Source organism: Chelon labrosus (assembly GCF_963514085.1).
Source record: "Chelon labrosus genome assembly, chromosome: 4".
NCBI lineage: Eukaryota > Metazoa > Chordata > Actinopteri > Mugiliformes > Mugilidae > Chelon > Chelon labrosus.
Window position 1 is genome coordinate 1,745,683 of NC_140340.1, and position 19,590 is coordinate 1,765,272.

The following is a 19,590-nucleotide window of genomic DNA, read 5'->3' on the forward strand; positions in this document are numbered from 1 at the left end:
AATATTGAGCCTTTATATTTGTTCTTGTAGCAGCCTGATATGTTATAGTTTCTATACTGTTCAGTGTTGTTGTATGTGCAGGTTTACACACAGGATATAATTTAATGTCTTTGAGATGGTCACAGTGTATCATGTCATTTATTTCACAAGGTTTTAGCTTGTTAAACCATCACTATCTTGATTTAGTTATTGGTCACAAATCAAACCAAGACACGGATCAATTAAAATGAAAGTGTTAATATTTGAATGGGCCCCGGACGTGGGAAAATTGGGTTACGAACCCCTGGTCTACACGACGTGTAAACTAGGTCCGCTATATTGACGTCTAACCATGACCCCATTTAGACGTCAATATGCCGTTCAACATCTGATCGTCAGACCAGATAACGTTTCTGGAGGTCATATGGACGTCTAAGACAGGTGCAGGAAATGTAAATGTAACACAAGATATAAATAAATCAAATCTATCTAATATCTGTTACATTTATATGGCATGGTAAAAGGGTGAAATGCTAAAGTAAAGTGCAGAAACTTTATATAATTAATATAATTAAATATATAACAGACAGTATTTAGGGACCAAACAGCTGTTTATAAATATACCAGACTGAAACAAACTGAGGCTTTTTCTCATAGGATCTATATCACATCACATCACATCACATCACATCACATCTGTACACTGATCGTTAGTAGAGTGGACAGAATCTACCAAAGTGACTGAGAGGAGCTGAGCTCATACAAACTCTACGAGGAAATATTATTAATTTTATGAAAGTATAGAAGAGAAACTGACACAAAAACATCGACAGTTAGACAGTAAGGTCCGGATCCTCCCGGAGGCGGAGTAACACGGGAGGAGTCACAGTATCAATCCGCCCAACCTACAGCTGTAGTCCAGACTGTCAGTGCTGTTTTCGTTTGACGCGCAGTTTCCGGTGTTGTAAATATCGTAGACTGCAGGATAGAGTCGAAGTTATTTGTGTTTAACAGCAGCATCTTAAAGACAGGGGGTTTATTTCTTTTTAAAAGCATCAAGGAGTTTCTACCACCACTTTATCTGCTCTTTAACCGGAGATCACAGCTAGTTAGCGCCGGTCAGCTACCTTCAGCTAGCTACCTAGCATCCAGTCCGTCAGCTACCATCAGTCAGCTAGCTACCTAGCATCCAGTCCGTCAGCTACCATCAGTCAGCTAGCTACCTAGCATCCAGTCCGTCAGCTACCATCAGTCAGCTAGCTACCTAGCATCCAGTCCGTCAGCTACCATCAGTCAGCTAGCTACCTGACGTCTCTGTTGTTAGCCGTTAGCATCATGAAGCATCTTCTGTGGATCTTTCTTCTGTCTCTGACTGAGGTGAAATCAAACGGTAAGAGTTGATTCTAACTTGTGTTTGTTCTTCATCCGGAGATATCAGCTAGTTAGCACCAGTCAGCTAGCATTAGCCAGCTAGCTAGCAAACATGTTTGTTTGTGTGTGTCGGTGCGGAGCTGCACACATTTAGAACAGAACGGAAGTAGGAGTGTTTTTATTTATATAGCGTCAATAACAATAAAAATCGTCTCAAGACGCTTTACAAAACCTGGCCTGAAACCTCCAGAGCAGCCTGAAGGAGACGGTGCAGCACAGGTGGTAGGAGATGCTGCCTTTAACAGGAAGAAACCTGGAGCAGAACCAGAACCAGAACCAGCTCATGTGGAGGAACCAACGCCAGCAGGGCACAGATAGAAGAAAGAGAGAAGAGAACAGCAAGATAAACATCCATCTGTCATAGATACACATATCTGACTAAAGTGTACATGTGGAATCTGATGATACAAACTGATGATGTTACATGACAGTTTGAAAATGTAAGAGGAATCACAGGCAGGTTGGAGAATTGTTCATTCAGGTAGGAGTGGATAACTGCAGGAGGCCATATGGAAATGAAATGAGATGAAATATGTTATATGAGTAATATCATTATTTGTTAAAATAACACGGTCCAGACGTGTTCTATAGGAACAATGACCTGATGTGAGTTCTGATGTGATCTGGTGATATAAATGAAATGAACTTGACTGAAGGGAAACATTGACGTGAGGAAGGAGGCAACATTGAAGTTATGTCTCAGACAGACGAAGATACGCGAGGAGATAACAGCTCCTCCTCTCTCTCTCACCTTGACACCATAGAGGTCGTTCCTTTGGTCTCTCCTGTCACAGCTGGAGCTTCATCAGTTTAACTGTGTTTCTGGAAATCCAGTTTTCCTGCCACCAGACTACAAAGTCTCTGAAGAGTCCTCTGAATTATCCATCGTCCCCATCCTGTATGAGGCAGACGACTGCAGAGTCACCTGGGTGATGGTGGGTCAGAGGATGGGGGAGGAGGGGAGGAGCAGGGTGACTTTATTCAGTTTGAGGTAGAAGAAGCAGACGACTGATCAGATCTGTTGAAGAGATGTTCAGGTCATTCAGCCTAAATGTTGTCTTTCTGTTTCCTACCAATTTAAAGTTAATGATTAAAATCTGTTCATGTCTTCCAGGGTCAGAGGTCATCAGAGTACCTGAAGGTAGTGACGTCATCTTACCGTGTTCCCTCAGCACCAAGGAGAGTGTTGTACAACAGGTCTTTGACTGGAAGAAAGATGGACAGAAGGAGGTGTTCTTTCACGATGCTGGTGTTCATTATAATAACGGTCGTCCAGGTCAAGATCTTCAGTTCAAAGGACGGGTCTCACATTTTGAAGATCAGCTGAAGTTTGGTAACGCCTCCATAAGGATTAATAACACAAAGATCACAGACAGTGGAGACTACACCTGTGTTTTACCACGTCTTGTTCCAAGACAAACATTCAACATCCAGCTTGTTGTTGGTGAGTAATTATGTTTAATTCTTAATAAATAGAGATGCACCGATTACAATTTTCCCGGCCGATTCCGATTTCATTTTTTCTAACCACTTTACAACACACACAAAGATTTATTTTCTCTTCTTTAATAGAATATTAATATTATCTTTTCTTTAATAGAACATTTTTTGAACAGATAATCGCTATCACTATAAAAATAGAACTATATAAATTACTCCTGGTGTGGGAAGTTCACACACATCTAAAGTGCAGTGTTGTGGAAGAACCATTTCTTTCTTTTCATATCCAATATCCAACTAAAGAAATGTCTGCTGTCCCGGGCCCAGGGTAGAGGGGGGGCCCAGAACTGGGCCCTCATTAAATTATGGAATAATTAAAAAAAAAAAAGATAATCTCGTCCCGGGCCCAGGCAAGACTGTCAGCTGGCCTGCGTGTGATGCTGATGTTGCGCGATGTAAATCATGCGGCGCCCGAGTGCATTTGACCGGCAAAAAATCGGCATATGTCAGACTGACCGGCCGGTCTCCGGTCATGGCCGATCACGTGAAAATCGGCCGATTCCGGTCACCAGCCGATAAATCGGTGCATCTCTAATAATAACGTAAATTAATGTAAGTTGATGTAGTGATAATTATTGAAACCACAGTTAAACAACAACACTCTGACCTCTTTGTTCTTATCACAACTCATTGTTACTTTAATTTACCAATTAGAACTGGATAGTGATAGAATCAGCCATAACATTATGACCTGGTTGCCATGGCTCCTGTCAGTGGGAGGATAAATAACTGGATCAGAACATCTCCATGTTCCTGGTCTGCAGTGGTCAGTATCTATCAACAGAGGTCCAAGGAAGGAGGAGAACCAGAGACAGGGTCCTGGACCAAGGATCAGTGAGTCTGACCCGTGTGGTTCTGATCCAGTGATGCTGGTTCTGATAGAAAGGAGTCAGATCATTTACCAAAACATCCTCCAGTCCCAGATATGTGGTCTGCTGTTGGACCTGAGCAGCAGAATGAACGGAGTGATCCGGCAGACGCAGTCGTCAAAACGACCGGCAGACATCTGAAAATGTTAAGAAAAGTGTCTCTCATCGTCTGTCTCCTGCATCTCCCACAATGCTTAGAGGCCTGTGAGGACGTCCCTGGAGTTCAGTACTTGAGTTTCTCATCAAGTATAAATGAACTGGTCAGAACATGTAATTTATAGTAAACGGCTGATATTCAATCTAACTTCCTGAGCTAGCTCTTATAAAGTTAAGCTAGTTAGCGTTAGGTCTGTTTCCTCTGGGGTTTGACCAACTCTCTTTAAATAATTGGAGGGGGGCGGAGGTGATATGGGGGGGGGGGGGGGGGGTCCAACTAATGGGGAGAGAGGCTTTATGGAGCAATAGGAAAAACAACACAATCACAACATTGTTTGAAATGTGCAAAAATATTTGTGATTGGCTGTGACGCCACGTCAGACTAGATTAGACCCTGGGGGGCCACCGTAGTATAAACACTGCAGTGACTAACAGCTACATGTTATTCCTCTGAGTTGACAGTTTTAAATCAATTGTTTTTCAGATCCTGTCCTTAAAGACCGATCAAGAGAAATCTCTGGTGAGTCACTAATCTGAACATCTATAATGTGTGTGTTACAACTCTGTAGGTCTCAGCATCAGTCAGACACTTTGATGCTGAACGTCTGTGTGTAGAGATCAGGCATCAGACACAAGGTCATAATGTTATGGCTGATCACTGGTGATATATATATGTGTGTGTGTGTGTGTGTGTATATAGATGTACTGTAGTGTTGATTGTCATTCAAATGTCTGGTGTCAGAGTTGTAACACACACGTTGTAGATGTAGAAATTAGTGCCATCAGTCAGCCGTAACATTATGACCACCAGCTCTATGTTCATCTGTAAAGTCTCACAAGAACAAACTTGTGGGTTGTGTTCCAAACACCTTTACCTGGACTGTTTTACCAACTAAGGGTCAATCCGACGCTATTTTTCACTGTGAGATTAACAGTCCACTGTTTGGTTTCATGACGTTGTCTGTATGTTGGATGAATTCACTGTTATCGACACTTTGAATAAAACGAGACTAGCGGGACTAACGTGGTGGTTACTATACGGTGGAGAGTGTAGCTAACTACAGGGCTAAGCTAGCATGCTAATACCGTGCTAAACATGCTGCTGTTATTTGAAGGTGAACGGTTTGAAATAAATATGTTGTTCTTCATTTTAAACCTTTTTAAATACATCAGGTTTTAACTTTGTCTGGTTCCTCTGTTCTCAGGTGCAGTTTTCAAACCCACCATCATGATATTAGATGTGACAGGTTCTGGGGTTCAGCTGAAGTGTGAGGTTCTAGGAGCTTCTCCAGAGCCAGAGCTACGGTGGCAGGACAGTGATGGAAACATCCTTGATGCTGAGGAGGCTGAGATCTCAGAGAGAGACGGCTGCTACAACATCACCCTCCAAACTACTGTGACCTCCACCAGAACCAACTGCTTCCAGTGTGTGGTCCAACAGAAGGACTTGAACCATGAGACTGGTTCTAACATCACTGTGTCTGGTGAGATTCCCTCTAGTCTTTAATAATTATACATGTACAGCTTTAATCAGTCTGTTCAACATTTAGATTCTCAGTCTCATCAAAAGGTTTTGTCTCATGTCTTTCAGAGAAACTGTTTGTGGACAAGTGTAGAAAAGACTGTGGTGAAGAGGACCTGAGTAGAAAAGTGACCGTTGAAGGAGTGATGATTGGAATGGTGTTGGGAGTTGTACTTCTGACTGTAGTTCAAGTTCTGCTTGTGGCTTTTAAGGTCATCAGACTAAGTTGGATCAGAGGTGAGTTAAATGATTTGTATGAACGTGTCCAGTTTGTTCAGTCACCATCATGTCATTTACTTTGTAATGTTCTTATGTCCAGAGCTCCACAGACAATAACAAATAAATCATTCTACTTCATGTGATAGAAAATCTGTTTTCTTCTTTGCAGGGACTCAGAAGAAGAAATATCATGATCCTGAAACTATGAATCCACTCGGTTTAACTGATAATACAGTATAGAACAAGTCAACAGTACAATCTGCAGCCAAGTCATCATCATCATGATCTTCTCTTCTCAGTGAAAGAATAATAACCAGAGGATAGTCAATAATAGTCAGTTAATCCTTTGGTTAAATCAATAGAACTTCCCTTAATAAACTTTTATTCCAACATCTCAAAATAACAAACTGAACATGAAATCTATGAAGATTCAAACGTGAACTTTTCCCCACTGATACGATTCATCAGTTCAGATTTCTTCAGTGTAGTTTCCTTTATTCTGCCATTAATAACCAAGTGTTTCAGAGGAATGACTTGATGACTGCTGATTGTAATGTCAGAGTTAGTTGTGGTTGCTTCCACCCACTTCATAGTGTTACACTGAGGGAGGAAGTCTACCTGCTTTAGTTTAATACGTCTAAATGAGCAGAAACAAACTGCTGGAGAGAAACATTTGTTTTCTATGTTCAACAGTTCTGTGAACGTTTCTTCCTTCTGTTCTCTTCCGTTGGTTTGTTTCTCCTCTCAGTCGTCTCATCATGTTTTTGTCTCATTGTGTCTCAAACATTCAGACTTTAGCTCCAGAACAAGACACAAATACAGGGAATCAAGCTTTATAGTGTCTTATCAAGTCAACTTCCAGAATCTTAAGGGATCAGATCAAAAAAGAGTGCTGCCTGAATAATCTATTGACCTGTTGAACCAACAGACTGATGAGGCCTTAAAACAGAAGCAATAAATCAAAGGCAGCTGATGAAACAAATATTCTCACTCTATGTAGAACAGGTCAGTGAGGTCATGGTCATGGTACACCAGCTGAACAGAGAAAGTATTAATTAGGGATGCACCGAATATTCAGCCACTGAAAATCTTCTGAAAGACTTTTATCATCGAAACAATACGACTGAAACAGGAAGTTGTGATAACGCAAGCAACAACCACAGCCAGCACGGATATTTCAATATATAAAGTAATATATAAATATATAAATATACCCACCGATAGTGATTTGCATTTAATTTATCACCTGAGCTCCAAACATCCAAGCAAGGAAGTGATGGTGCTGATGGAGCCCAATACGTTGATCACTATCACTGGTAGATTGGGAGGGGGTCTTCGTTTTCAGCCAACAATTTTCATTTCGGTGCGTCCCTAGTATTAATGTCAATGAAGATGAAGGTAGATCATAGAAAGGGTCAGTATGGAGAATATGTGTTTTATTATATTTAAACTTAACTGCAAACAACCTTTAACCACTATTTCTTTAGATTGTCGTTCGTAGTAATGAGGAAGCTATGCTGTTTATTTTTTGTTTTTATTTCTCATCTTGTCAAAATGTCAAGCTTTGTTCTTTGCTGTGCCTTCTGTAAATATACTGTAAATATTTTATACAAAGCTATGCTGGGGTCTGTCTTTGTTTTCCTTATTGAGTTGGTGCCTTTTGAATGTTTATATTATGTGTGTGTTTTATATTTTATTACTGAAATGAACTGAGATAATGTTGAGAGTTTATAATGTATATTTGTATTAAATGGGCATGAAATGTGCCTTTTTTCTTAAACGTAGCTATTGATACCACATTGTTTCTCATACTATATACATTGTACATGGTACAGTAATGGGTCTGCAGCCAAATCTTCTTAAATGATCATGTCTGAATAAAATCCCATAAATCTCTCGTACGTCAGAGTTGTTGTTGTTTGTCAGTAAAGTTAAATACGTAACTAAACATTTCTGGTAACAGCTGATCAGTGGTCTAGAGCAGCTTGGAGGAATGTTAGCCCATTCCTCAGAACAGAACCACTTCAGTTCTGAGATGTTGGTGGGTTTCCTCACATCAACTGCTTGCTTCAGGTCCTTCCACAACATTTCTATTGGATTAAGGTCAGGACTTTGACTTGGCCGTTCCTACACATTCATCTTGTTGTTCTTTAACCGTTCTTTTGTAGAACCACTTGTTTCCAGACGTTTAAGTGTCACTGTTTCATCATGACCTTTATTTAGTTGAAGCTGCACATTTACGTCATTAAAACTGATTTATTTAACCACGCCACAGATTTAATGTTAGATAACTCCACATTATTAATGTGAATGCACATTATAACACCTTATTAATCCTTCCTATGGATATAATAATATATATATTTACTTCTGTTTCTATTTCTTGTAAATTCGTTCATGTACTAATTTAATAATATGCGCTCATATTATTTTATTTTACAAAATTTTTACTTTTATTTTACAAGATTTCTGCTACTTTTACAAAATTTTATTTTATAAGAATTCAATTTTATTTTGTTTTACGAAATTTAGTTTTACAAGATTTCTACTTATATTTTATTTTTTTAAATTTTATTTTGAAAGATTTTTACTTATATTTTATTTTTTATTTTACAAGAGTTCTACTTTTATTTCATGAAATTTTATTTTACAAGATTTCTACGGAGCCCCTAAAGGGACATGGGGGGAAAAAATGAAACGCTAGTGAGCACGGGAAAGTATCTCATGCTCACTAGAAACGGGGAACGTTTCATTTTTTTTTTTTTTTTTTTTCTTTTTACCCATGTCCCTTTAGGGGCTCCGTATAAAAGATTTTTACTTACATTTTATTTTATGAGGTTTCTACTTTTAGTTTACAAGATTTTTACTTATATTTTATTTTTTCATTTTACGAGATTTGTACTTTTATTTCATGACATTTTATTTTACAAGATTTCTACTTATATTTAATTTTACAAAATTTAATTTTCTTTTACAAAATCTCTTATTTTATTTTAATTTATTTCATGAGATATTTTACTTATATTTTATTGTTTTTTCTTTATTTTATGACTTGTGGTCCTCCAGAGTGTTTCTTATTTGACCTAAAGAGTAATTTCTCTGGATGAATCAAGTCTACGTCTCTAAATCTGTGTCGTGGTTAAAAGAATCTGTTTCAACGACGTCGAGCTTCATGTGAACGTCCGACCTCAGCCGTGTGTGTGAATCAACTCGTGTCAGTGTGTTTTTATTTCTAAATTATTCTGATGAACAGATTCAAATGCAGCTCTAAGATCTAACAGGACGAGGACAGAGACAAGTCTGGAGACACGAGGAGACACGAGGAGACGGTGGGTGACTTCAACCAGAGCTGATTCTGTTCTATGAGGAACAAACTCGTCCTGTTTATGAGCAACAAGTTTCTCTAGAAACATCTGGAACCAGATCAGGTTCATTAAATAAAGGTTTAATTATAATCTCAGTGTGTTTGTGTTAAAGTGGAGGATGAATGAATGAACTCCTCACTGCTTCATGTCTGCAGATCCTTTAGTCTGACTGAATTAATGTCTCTCATTATCTTTAGATAATGTTGAGTTGATGTAGAAGCAGCGTCAGGAAGCTGATGATGATGATGATGATGGAGGATGGAGTTAAACCAGACTGATGTGAGGAAATGATGGATATTAAGGAACGCGCTAGAATTCAATAGTTCTACACCAGAACGTTCATGAAGAGTGTACCTAATGAAGTGGCCAGTGACCGTAACTTGTATAAAACAATCAATGTCTGTGCTGTCAAACTCCCACCACTAGATGGAGCTGTCTGGTTTATAAACTGAACATCATGAGGTGTGTTTAATGACACTGTGAACTGTGGGAAATTGAGATTTTTAAATGATTACTTTGTTTCTAAAAGTATTTACTTATATTGTTTAATAACTAGCTGATAATGAGCTCAGAATAAGTAAAATAAAGACATTTGGTGTTTTCAGATCCTTTAACGTCTCGTTGCTGTTTTGTTGCTTCTGTTGTCATCAGTTCTTTGTGCCTGCCGTCGTTCTTCATCTCTTTCTCACCGTTTTCTCTCTCGTTGTTGTTCCTGAATCAGTTTTTCTTCTTCTCTGTCTTTATTTTATGTCTCTGGGCTCATTTTACTTTTTACTTGACTTAGCGGGACTATGGTTGACCTTTAGGGGCCTGACATTCTTTTGCTCCAGAGCCGGACTATCCCGTTCGGTCAGGTCGAACCCAGGAGGGTCAAACCTCTTGGGGCCCGGGGGACGAAGAGGCTCAAACCTGGCCCGTGGGATGAAGTTTCTGGGATGAAGAGTGAAAACTACAGAGACTTTAAGTGTTTGTTTCATTTAAAGTATCTGCTGTTCCTAATCTGTCCACTGGCACCGTTTTAGTCAGAGTTGCTGAGACCCAAGAAATAAACAAAAATTGCTTTTATTCTTCTTATAAAATTATAGTTTGTTCTTAAAATATTTATTTTTATTAAAATGTTTATTACATGTAAACATTTTAATAATTTACTTTTTTGCTCTAAAACAAAACGAAACATGAGGAGTTTTATTATTTACAGGTTGTTATGTTGCTGCTCTGACTCACCCGAGATCAAACCGGATCACATGTGGCCCCTGTACTGAAACGAGTTAGACTCCCCCTGGTCTAAAACATCAACCAGACCTTGATTAAAGTGTCGGAGACTGATATTCCGAGCAGGCCGTGAAGGCAGCACTCAGCAGCGGCTCCGTGGGGGGAGGAAGGGTGAAGGGTGGGGGGACTCGGCTGGTCCCTGAAGGAGTGGCTCCGATCTGCGGCTCTTTATAATGAGCGGAGCCTCCAGGTGATCCGACACCGAGAGGACCTGATCCAGAAATATTAAAACCGGAAATCCACCGAGAATCAACCCAGAGATCAGGAACACAGATTCTACTCGGTGAGTTTTTAAAAGTTTGTTTTTGTTTTTTTTCTGGAGGAAATCAGCTTCAGTCCTGATCAGTCTGACTGGAACTAGCTTTGAAGAGGAACCAGGTCTAATAATTAGTCTGGTTCCTGCAGAGCTGCTCAGATCTCTGAGGAGGATCCACTGGTTGATGGACTGGTTCATGGACTGGTTCATGGACTGGTTCTGGTGGTGCTCAGGTGTTTGAGTTCTCTGATGGAGGAGCCAGGACTCCATGTATGAATGAATATGAGTCTGTTTGAGGGTCACTGAGGAGGTTTTTGTGGAAACCTGGAGCTCTTCTAGCAGATGATCATTTTGATGAAGTTTATTTGATTCCAGTAGAGTTTCTGGTGGTTGCTGAGAGGTTTCCAGGAGTCTTTGTCAAAGTTTTGGTCTCAGAGGACGTCCCAGGACGCCCTGTATAGATGAATATGAGTCTGTTTGAGGGTCTCTGAGGAGGTTTTTATAGAAATCAGGAGTTTTCAGGAGGTCTTGTAGCAGAACTCATGACTTCTGTAGAGGTTTTAGTGGTTACTGAGATGTTTTCAGGTGTTTGAGTTCTCTGATGGAGGTGCCAGGACTCCTTGTATGAGGGAGTCTGTTTGGGGTCACTGTTTGTAGAAACCTGGAGCTCTTCTAGCAGATATTATCATAATTTATTTGATTCTTGGAGAGTTTCTGGTGTTTGCTGAGAGGTTTTCAGGAGTCTTTTTCAAAGTTTTGGTCTCAGAGGACGTCCCAGGACGCCCTGTATAAACGAATATGAGTCTGTTTGGGGGTCACTGAGGAGTTTTTTGTAGAAACCTGGAGCTCTTCTAGCAGATATTATCATCAGTTATTTGATTCCAGTAGAGTTTCTGCTGTTTGCTGAGAGGTTTCCAGGAGTCTTTGTCAACGTTTCGGTCTCTGAGGAGGTTTTTATTAGGGATGCACCGAAAATGTTCGCCCGAAAAACCGAAAATACAGTTTCAAAATTTATCAACACGGCCGAAACAGGATGTTGTGACGACGCAATTTTCGGCCAAAAATGGCCCAAAAGTGCATTTTTGGTTTTTCGGCTGAAAATTTTTGGCGCATCCCTAGTTTTTATAAAATAATATGAGTCTGTTTGTGTTTTTGTAGGAATCAGGAGTTTTGAGGAGATCATGTAGCAGATATTATGACTCCAGTAGAGTTTCTGGTAGAGGTTTCCAGGAGTCTTTGTCAAAGTTTTGGTCTCCGAGGACGTCCCAGGACGCCCTGTATAGACGGATATGAGTCTGTTTGAGGGTCTCTGAATTAGGTTTTTATAGAAATCAGGAGCTCTCGCAGCAGAACTTGTGACTCTTGTAGAGGTTCTAGTGGTTAACCAGACGTTTTCAGGTGTTTTGGAAGAATATTGATGGTCTGTGAAGAGAATCTAATGATTTATTTGGAGGTTTGTCTCCATTTTGGTTTAATCTCTTTGGGTAACTGATGACGTTTATTCTGTAAATCATAGTTTCTATAAGTTCCTGTGATATTTGTGATCACTGAGGACATTCCGGGTTTGCTCGTCCAGGTTTTTCCTCCTCGTATGATTTTCCAGATAATTAAAGAGTCTCCAGGAGAAGTTCTTGATGTTTTCAGGGACGGTGAGTTTAATTCTACGTCCGGTGGACAGTCTCTGTCCTTTGTTCTGCTTTTAGGACGTTTTGACACGAAGCAGTCATCTCTCGTCCACGTGTTCCCGATGTTTTGAGATCGTTCAGATGTTCCACACGTTCCAGACACCTGCAGCTGAGCTGGTAACGTCCAGAGTGTGTGGCGCTCTGAGTAAACTCTGCTCCATTGTCTCGGCCTTTCCTGTTTTTCTACGTCAGCGTCTCTTTGCGGAACGTGGGACGGCTGCTTCCTGTCCCGCGTGTCTCGTCCTTGTTTAAGCTTCGTGTCCTCGTGAAGCTGTTTGTTGATTCATTGATCAGAAGTTAATCAGTTAATTCTTCTTTCTTTCTCACTTTAGTTCAGTTTATGTTTTGTTCATTTCCTTTCAGATCTGCTCTGTTCAGACTTTCTGTCATTAAATAGAAAATAAATGAACTCCCCTGTAATAATTAAATCAATAATCAGTGATGTGTGCTGCATGTATATTTATTCAGGCATAAACAGGATGATTGATTAGATTAAACTAGATGAAAACCAAAACAATGAAAGTCGTCTCTAAGTTTTTACTCATTTGAAGCGTATTTGGACATTTAAGGTTTAAACTAACAGATATATTTCACGTTTTTTCATTAAAACATAAAATAAATAAATACACTTTAAAAACTTTAAAAATACCCACCTGTTGAAATACCAGGCACCTGCAGTTCCCCTATCGTCCACTAGAGGCTCCACCTGTGACTCAGTCTCCATAGACCTCCATGTTAAATAGACGTGTTTACATCCTGGTACTGAAACTGATCTGGTCTCTAGAGATCATTATAAGGAAAGAAGGAGGGAAGGAAGGATGGAGAGAAGGAAGGAGAGAGAGAAGGAAGGAGAGAGAGAAGGAAGGAGAGAGAGAAGGAAGGAAGGAAGGAAGGAGAGAGGGAAGGAAGGAAGGAAGGAGAGAGGGAAGGAAGGAAGGAAGGAAGGACGAGGGAAGGAAGGAAGGAATGAAGGAAGGAAGGAAGGATGAGAGAAGGGAGGGAAGGAAGGAGAGAGGGAAGGAAGGAATGGTGAGAAGGAGGGAAGGAAGGAAGGAAGGAAGGAGAGAAGGAAGGAAGGACAGGGGGAGGGAAGAAAGGAAGGAAGAAAGGTAGGAAGGAGAGAGGGAAGAAAGGAAGGAAGGAAGGAAGTCTGCGTTCAATGTGGGCTCAGGAACCAAACTCCTCACCTGATGATGTTTAGTAAAGGTTACCATGGTTACTACCACCACCACCTCTCGTCCTCATTAACCAGGACGACCTGATTGGTCGACCGGTTGGTCTCGTCATACACCGGTTAGCTTCTCAGCTAACAGTAGCTCTTCCTAGCCTCTCAGCTAACAGTAGCTCTTCCTAGCTCCTCAGCTAACAGTAGCTCTTCCTAGCTTCCTAGCCTTCCAGCTAACATTTCTGCGCATGTATTTATTCGTTCTTCTTTGTGGGTTTTTGTTGGTTTAGACAGCGTAACTCTACACAGTTAAATCATCTACTGCAACCGCACTTTGGGTTCTGCTTGCTTTCCACACCATGACTGCTGCTTTGATCACTTCCTGATGTCCCAAACACATTATTTTTCTTTCGCCTCATAAATCTTCTCTGTGGTCACTTCCACGTTGTACAATTTAAAAAAGGTTACTTCAAGTCTGAATTGAGCAAACTTCTTTTGATTATTTATTTTATCTTGTTTCAAAAAGGAATGATTTTAATGAAAACCTACTCTTGGTCGTAACAAAAGAGGCTTTATATGTGATTCCCTTCTCTGGATCTTTTTGTTTTTTAGTCCTCAACTTATAACCTCTATTAATAAAAATAAAATAAATCTGGCATAATTGATGTTAGTCATTACGGTAATTTGTCATTTGGCTTTAATGACTGAAACATGTGTATGGTCCTTACAGTCCCTCAGATACAGCTGCTCACATGGTGGTTATGTGTACGTATATGTATGTAATGTATATGAGGCTTGAGAACCAGATTGATGATAAAACAACATAAAGCTCAGAGCTACACCCAAATCCAGCTGAGCTGCCTCCATCCTAACGTCAACCTGTCACTGGTCATGAAGGAAACCTTCTCAGCAGGTTTATTAGGTCTCCATGGAGACATGTCCAGGAAGTGCTGTCTCACTCTGTGAGGACTGAGCTGTAGTTTCATTATTCCCAGAGTAAGACTCAGAATGAGTCCTCAAAGACTTCTGATTGGGTCGTAACTGCTGCTGTAATCCCAGCAGCTCCTTCACTGTTCGTCATGAACAGAGCCACATGTTGGACTGATTATCTTCTGCTGTTATTACATTTATTTAAGATAAAGTAAAGAACAACGCGACTGTCGTCTCATCTGAACATTTAAATCCGCAAATATTTTCTCAACAACACGATGATCTAGAACGGATCAGCTGATTCAGGAGAGGTCAACTCTGTACGACAGTTTGTAGCTCTTACTAGCCTCCCAGCTAACAGTAGCTCTTCTTAGCTTCCTAGCCTCCCAGCTAAAAGTAGATCTCCCTAGCTTCCTAGATAGCCGTAGTTCCTTCTAGCTTCCTAGCCTCCAAGCTAATTGTAGCTCTTCTTAGCTTTGTAGCCTCCCAGCTAATAGTAGCTCTTCTTAGCTTCGTAGCCTCCCAGCTAACAGTAGCTCTTCCTAACTTCCCAGATAGCCGTAGCTCTTCCTAGCTTCCTAGCTTTTCAGCTAACAGTAGCTCTTCTTAGCTTCCTAGCCTCCCAGCTAAAAGTAGCTCTTCCTAACTTCCCAGATAGCCGTAGCTCTTCCTAGCTTCCTAGCTTTTCAGCTAATAGTAGCTCTTCTTAGCTTCGATAGCTTTTCAGCTAACAGTAGCTCTTCTTAGCTTCATAGCCTCCCAGCTAACAGTAGCTCTTCCTAGCTTCCCAGCCTCTCAGCTAATAGTAGCTCTTCTTAGCATCCTAGCCTCCCAGCTAAAAGTAGCTCTTCCTAGCTTCCCAGATAGCCGTGGCTCTTCATAGCCTCATAGCCTCCCAGCTAACAGTAGCTCTTCCTGCTTATTAGGCTCCCAGCTAACAGTAGCTCCTCCTAGCTTCCCAGCCTCTCAGCTAATAGTAGCTCTTCTTAGCATCCTAGCCTCCCAGCTAAAAGTAGCTCTTCCTAGCTTCCCAGATAGCCGTGGCTCTTCTTAGCTTTGTAGCCTCCCAGCTAATAGTAGCTCTTCTTAGCTTCGTAACCTCCCAGCTAACAGTAGCTCTTCTTAGCCTCCTAGCCTCCCAGCTAACAGTAGCTCTTCCTAGCCTCCCAGCTAACAGTAGCTCTTCTTAGCCTCCTAGCCTCCCAGCTAACAGTAACTCTTCCTAGCCTCCCAGCTAACAGTAGCTCTTCCTAGCCTCCCAGCTAATAGTAGCTCTTCCTAGCTTCCTAGCCTCCCAGCTAACAGTTATCATCCAGACTTTAAATCCTAGACATCAGACACAGTTGATAATCATCTGGGTCGTCCCTGAGGAGTCTGTGAGGATCTGTAAACTCTTCACACTACCAGATTATCTCAGTCACTTTCTGAATGTAACACAATCTGTCTTCCAACATTTCTACAACTCGTTAATCCAAACAGATACTGCTGTACCATCGTTGTTGTGTTTTTTTTATGTTATTTGACGTATAAGTCCACTTCTTTAAACTGACAAACAAACAAATGATCAGACCGACGTGTCAAGACGACGTGAGAGTAGAGCCGTTGTGTTTTCTCTCTCCCTCTCTATCTCGTTCACACACTCAGGAAACAGCAGAGGAGGAAGGAAAAACAAAAAGTGAACAGAGCATCGTAACGACCGCCGGCCACAATGAGCCCATTCTACGCCGGCAGGACGGACACACACTAAAAACTAAACCCATGTGATTGTCCAAAGACTGGAGCATGTTCAATAATAATCGACAAGGACAAAAACTTATTGTTTCCCTCAACGACTGCTCTGATTCATGGACTCCCTGAATGTCTCTAATGGATCTCTACCTACCGTCGGATCAGAACCATGAACAGCTGGTTGTTGACTTGGAGACATGATCCAGATGTTGGAACAAGATGGAAAGTTCTTTTTTATATTTGAGACAAAGCTCAGATAAGATTTTAAAGATGATGCTAATGGCAGAATAGATGCAGAATAAAATCAGTTAGGTTAGAATAAATTAGGAAGAATGCTAATAATTGTGTTACTGGTGTCCCAGTATTTTCTGCTTGCTACAGAAACAGGATGTGACATCATGTTTTGAATGGTTGACTTGGCAACTGGAGGTTGCCACGATGTCACCACCACCAGTTGCCAAGTTAATCGCTCCAAAATGGAAAAATGGCGCCGCCCATATCCCCGAAAATAGCGTCAGTTTGGCCCAATGAGAGGAAGTACATGTTTATATACAGTCTATGGTCGGTAGTAGTTGATCATCTAAACAGAATCCATGGAGTCCACTAAGTCAAAGGCTGCACCCAAACAACAACAACAAACACTGAACGTTTAAAAGAAGAGAAAAGTTTCCTGGAGACAGCATCAACTTTAGGAAGCTACAGAAGACCAACTCTAGGAGAAGACAAGGACAGACTTTAGGAAGCTACGGGAGACCAACTCTAGGAGAAGACAAGGACAGACTTTAGGAAGCTACGGGAGACCAACTCTAGGAGAAGACAAGGAAGACAAGGACAGACTTTAGGAAGCTACGGGAGACCAACTCTAGGAGAAGACAAGGAAGACGAGGACAGACTTTTGGAAGCTACGGGAGACCAACTCTAGGAGAAGACAAGGAAGACAAGGACAGACTTTTGGAAGCTACGGGAGACCAACTCTAGGAGAAGACAAGGAAGACAAGGACAGACTTTAGGAAGCTACAGGAGACCAACTCTAGGAGAAGACAGGACGTCCAAGTTAATCTAGAGCCCTGTATTCATGACTTCACCTTTGGCTGCTGTTTTAATTCCTCTCTCTTCAGTATTATGAGTTTTTCTATTAAGCACAGGAACCCAGCCCTGGCCTGAGGGGCTGAGGGTGTTGAGGTGGTAGAACACATTTCTACATGAACTACTGAACGAAGCGTTTTTGTCTCTTTGCGTGTCTTTCTTCAGGGTGTGTCAGTCTTTTTTTTTTTTTTTTTTACGTCTTTTGTGGTGAAGGCAGCGCTGCACTGGAAGGTGGGGAATTTCTCAGCTTCACCAATGTGTTTGTCTCCAGCTCTATCTAAAAAAAAAAACCCACAAGATTCCCAGGAGCTGGATGACTGTGGTCTGGAGGAGGAAGAAGAGATTTATTCAATCACACAAGAAGCTTCACGGAGCATAGAGAGGATGTTTGTCTGGGCTCCTCATCAGAAGCGTGTTCCTGCGGTTTTAAAGACATATGACATTTTAATCGGAGCTCTGAAGGTTTTATTTTATGATGATAACCCGGGATCAGACTGAACATGATGAAACTCTGAGCAAGTCTCAAAACATCCTTCATTCAACAACTGTAAAGGAGAATTTCCTCCGACTAATCAGACGACTACGTAGCAACAGTTTCCCTCCATCGTTGGCTACAACACTAACAACTGTTTATTTTCCCAGTGCAGCTACAAACAGTGAAGTGATGCAGAGGGAAACAGAGCATCTGTTAAACGTTCCCAGGACAGACACCAAGTGTTGTGTCGTAAAAAGGATCCTTGTGGTGAAGTTAATGTGTCTATTGTGTCTGTCTAGTAAGAGAGAGTTGTAAAAACTATTAGCTGGAGGCTAGGAAGAGCTACAATTAGCTGGTAAGCTAGAAAGAGCTACTATTGTAGGCTAGGAAGAGCTACTATTAGCTGGTAGGCTAGGAAGAGCTACTATTAGCTGGGAGGCTAGGAAGAGCTACTGTTAGCTGGTAGGCTAGGAAGAGCTACTGTTAGCTAGTAGGCTAGGAAGAGCTACTGTTAGCTGGGAGGCTAGTTAGAGCTACTACTAATAAGAGCTACTATTAGCTGGGAGGCTAGTAAGAGCTACTGTTAGCTGGGAGGCAAATAAGAGCTACTGTTAGCTGGGAGACTAGTAGTCTAGGACAAGCTACTATTAATTTGGGGTTAAGAAGATAGGAAAAGTTACTATTTGTTTTTACACTAGGAGGCTAGGAAGAGCTACTGTTAGCTGGAAGGGTAGGAGGCTAGGGGGAGCTACTGTGAACTCGTAGGCTAGGAAGCTTGGAAAAGCCACTGTTAGCTGGGAAGCTAGGAAGCGCTACTGTTATCTGGGAGGCTAAGAGGCTAGGAAGAGCTACAACTGGTCGTACAGAGTTGTCTTCTCCGGACTTGTTCTGCTCAGTTGGTCTATTTTATTCATTCGTCATATTCATCTTTCGTGGGCCAAGCCAACATTATGATTTACTGAAGGTCAGAGTGTTGCTGCTGGGAGCAGAGAAACTGTGAGCAAGTCAAAATTTATTATTATTGCTGTTTTTTTGTTCCAAGGGACAAAAGGAGAATATTGAAAGTTTGCACAGACGCTGGGTGACGGACGGACTGAGCAGAGAGACCACCCAGCCTCTGTCTCTGAGGACATGACAGCTGATCAGCCAAGGAGGTCAGGGCCCAGTGTGGGTCACTGGCCGGGGCCCCAGCGCAACAACGCTAGGACAGATTAGCTTGAGAAATGTCACGTTGACGATGAGAATGAGCTGCTGTTGGGTCCTGAATAATTAATGATGGAGAGAGAGCTGTGGTCTATTTTTAAACAACACTAACAGAGCTGGATGCTAATGTTAGCATCCTCACAGGGGCAGGCTCGAAGCGCTTTGGGTAGGGCTTTATGTGGACATGGATTGAAGAGTCATCTGAGGCTCTGATTGGTTGGAGGATGGTCCAGGTGTTTGTTTCTGCTTTGTGATGTCCTGATCAAGATTTTTTCATAGTAGAGTATGTTAGCCTAAACAAGGTAGCATTAGCTGCTATGTTAGCTATAACAAGATAATGTTAGCCACTTAATTAGCCTAAACTACATAATGTTAGCCACTTAATTAGCCTAAACCAGATAACAGGGCTCTCAAGTTTTGAACTGAGTTCAGAGTGAGATTTTGGCGGCGACGGCAGGAATTTGGTTGGGGTGTGGACGGGGCTTTGATCTGATAAATGACACATAAATTCGCACAAATAAAAATATTTATTTAATTCAGCATTTCTTAGTGCAGGTGTGTGTGTGTGTGTGTGTGCGTCTGATAATGTCTGAACTTATCAATAATATGGTATTACATAATTCACCCCCCTGGCAAAGATATTTCTGCAACTGAGTCAAATATGCAGCACTCATCAGCCTATCACGGAGCGAGGTGAATGCAAGCTAGCTCCTGCATGAGCCTTCAAGCAAAGCAGAGCTTCTTTTTTT

The 19,590-nt window shown here is 41.3% G+C and overlaps 1 protein-coding gene across 2 annotated transcripts; it reads left to right on the forward strand.

The window, feature by feature from the left end:
* Positions 1 to 941: 941 nt before the first annotated feature.
* LOC311487549 (butyrophilin-like protein 2) lies at positions 942 to 7,577 on the forward strand. Of its 2 annotated transcripts, XM_084543856.1 has the most exons (6): positions 942 to 1,369; positions 2,525 to 2,854; positions 4,420 to 4,455; positions 5,141 to 5,419; positions 5,527 to 5,694; positions 5,846 to 7,577. In XM_084543856.1, exons 1-6 carry the CDS (start codon positions 1,315 to 1,317, stop codon positions 5,914 to 5,916), a joined length of 939 nt encoding a protein of 312 aa, XP_084399982.1. In that variant the 5' UTR covers positions 942 to 1,314; the 3' UTR covers positions 5,917 to 7,577. The 2 variants fall into 2 exon arrangements, with proteins under 2 accessions (XP_084399982.1, XP_084399983.1); XM_084543857.1 differs by lacking the exon at positions 4,420 to 4,455.
* The last annotated feature ends 12,013 nt before the right edge of the window (positions 7,578 to 19,590 follow it).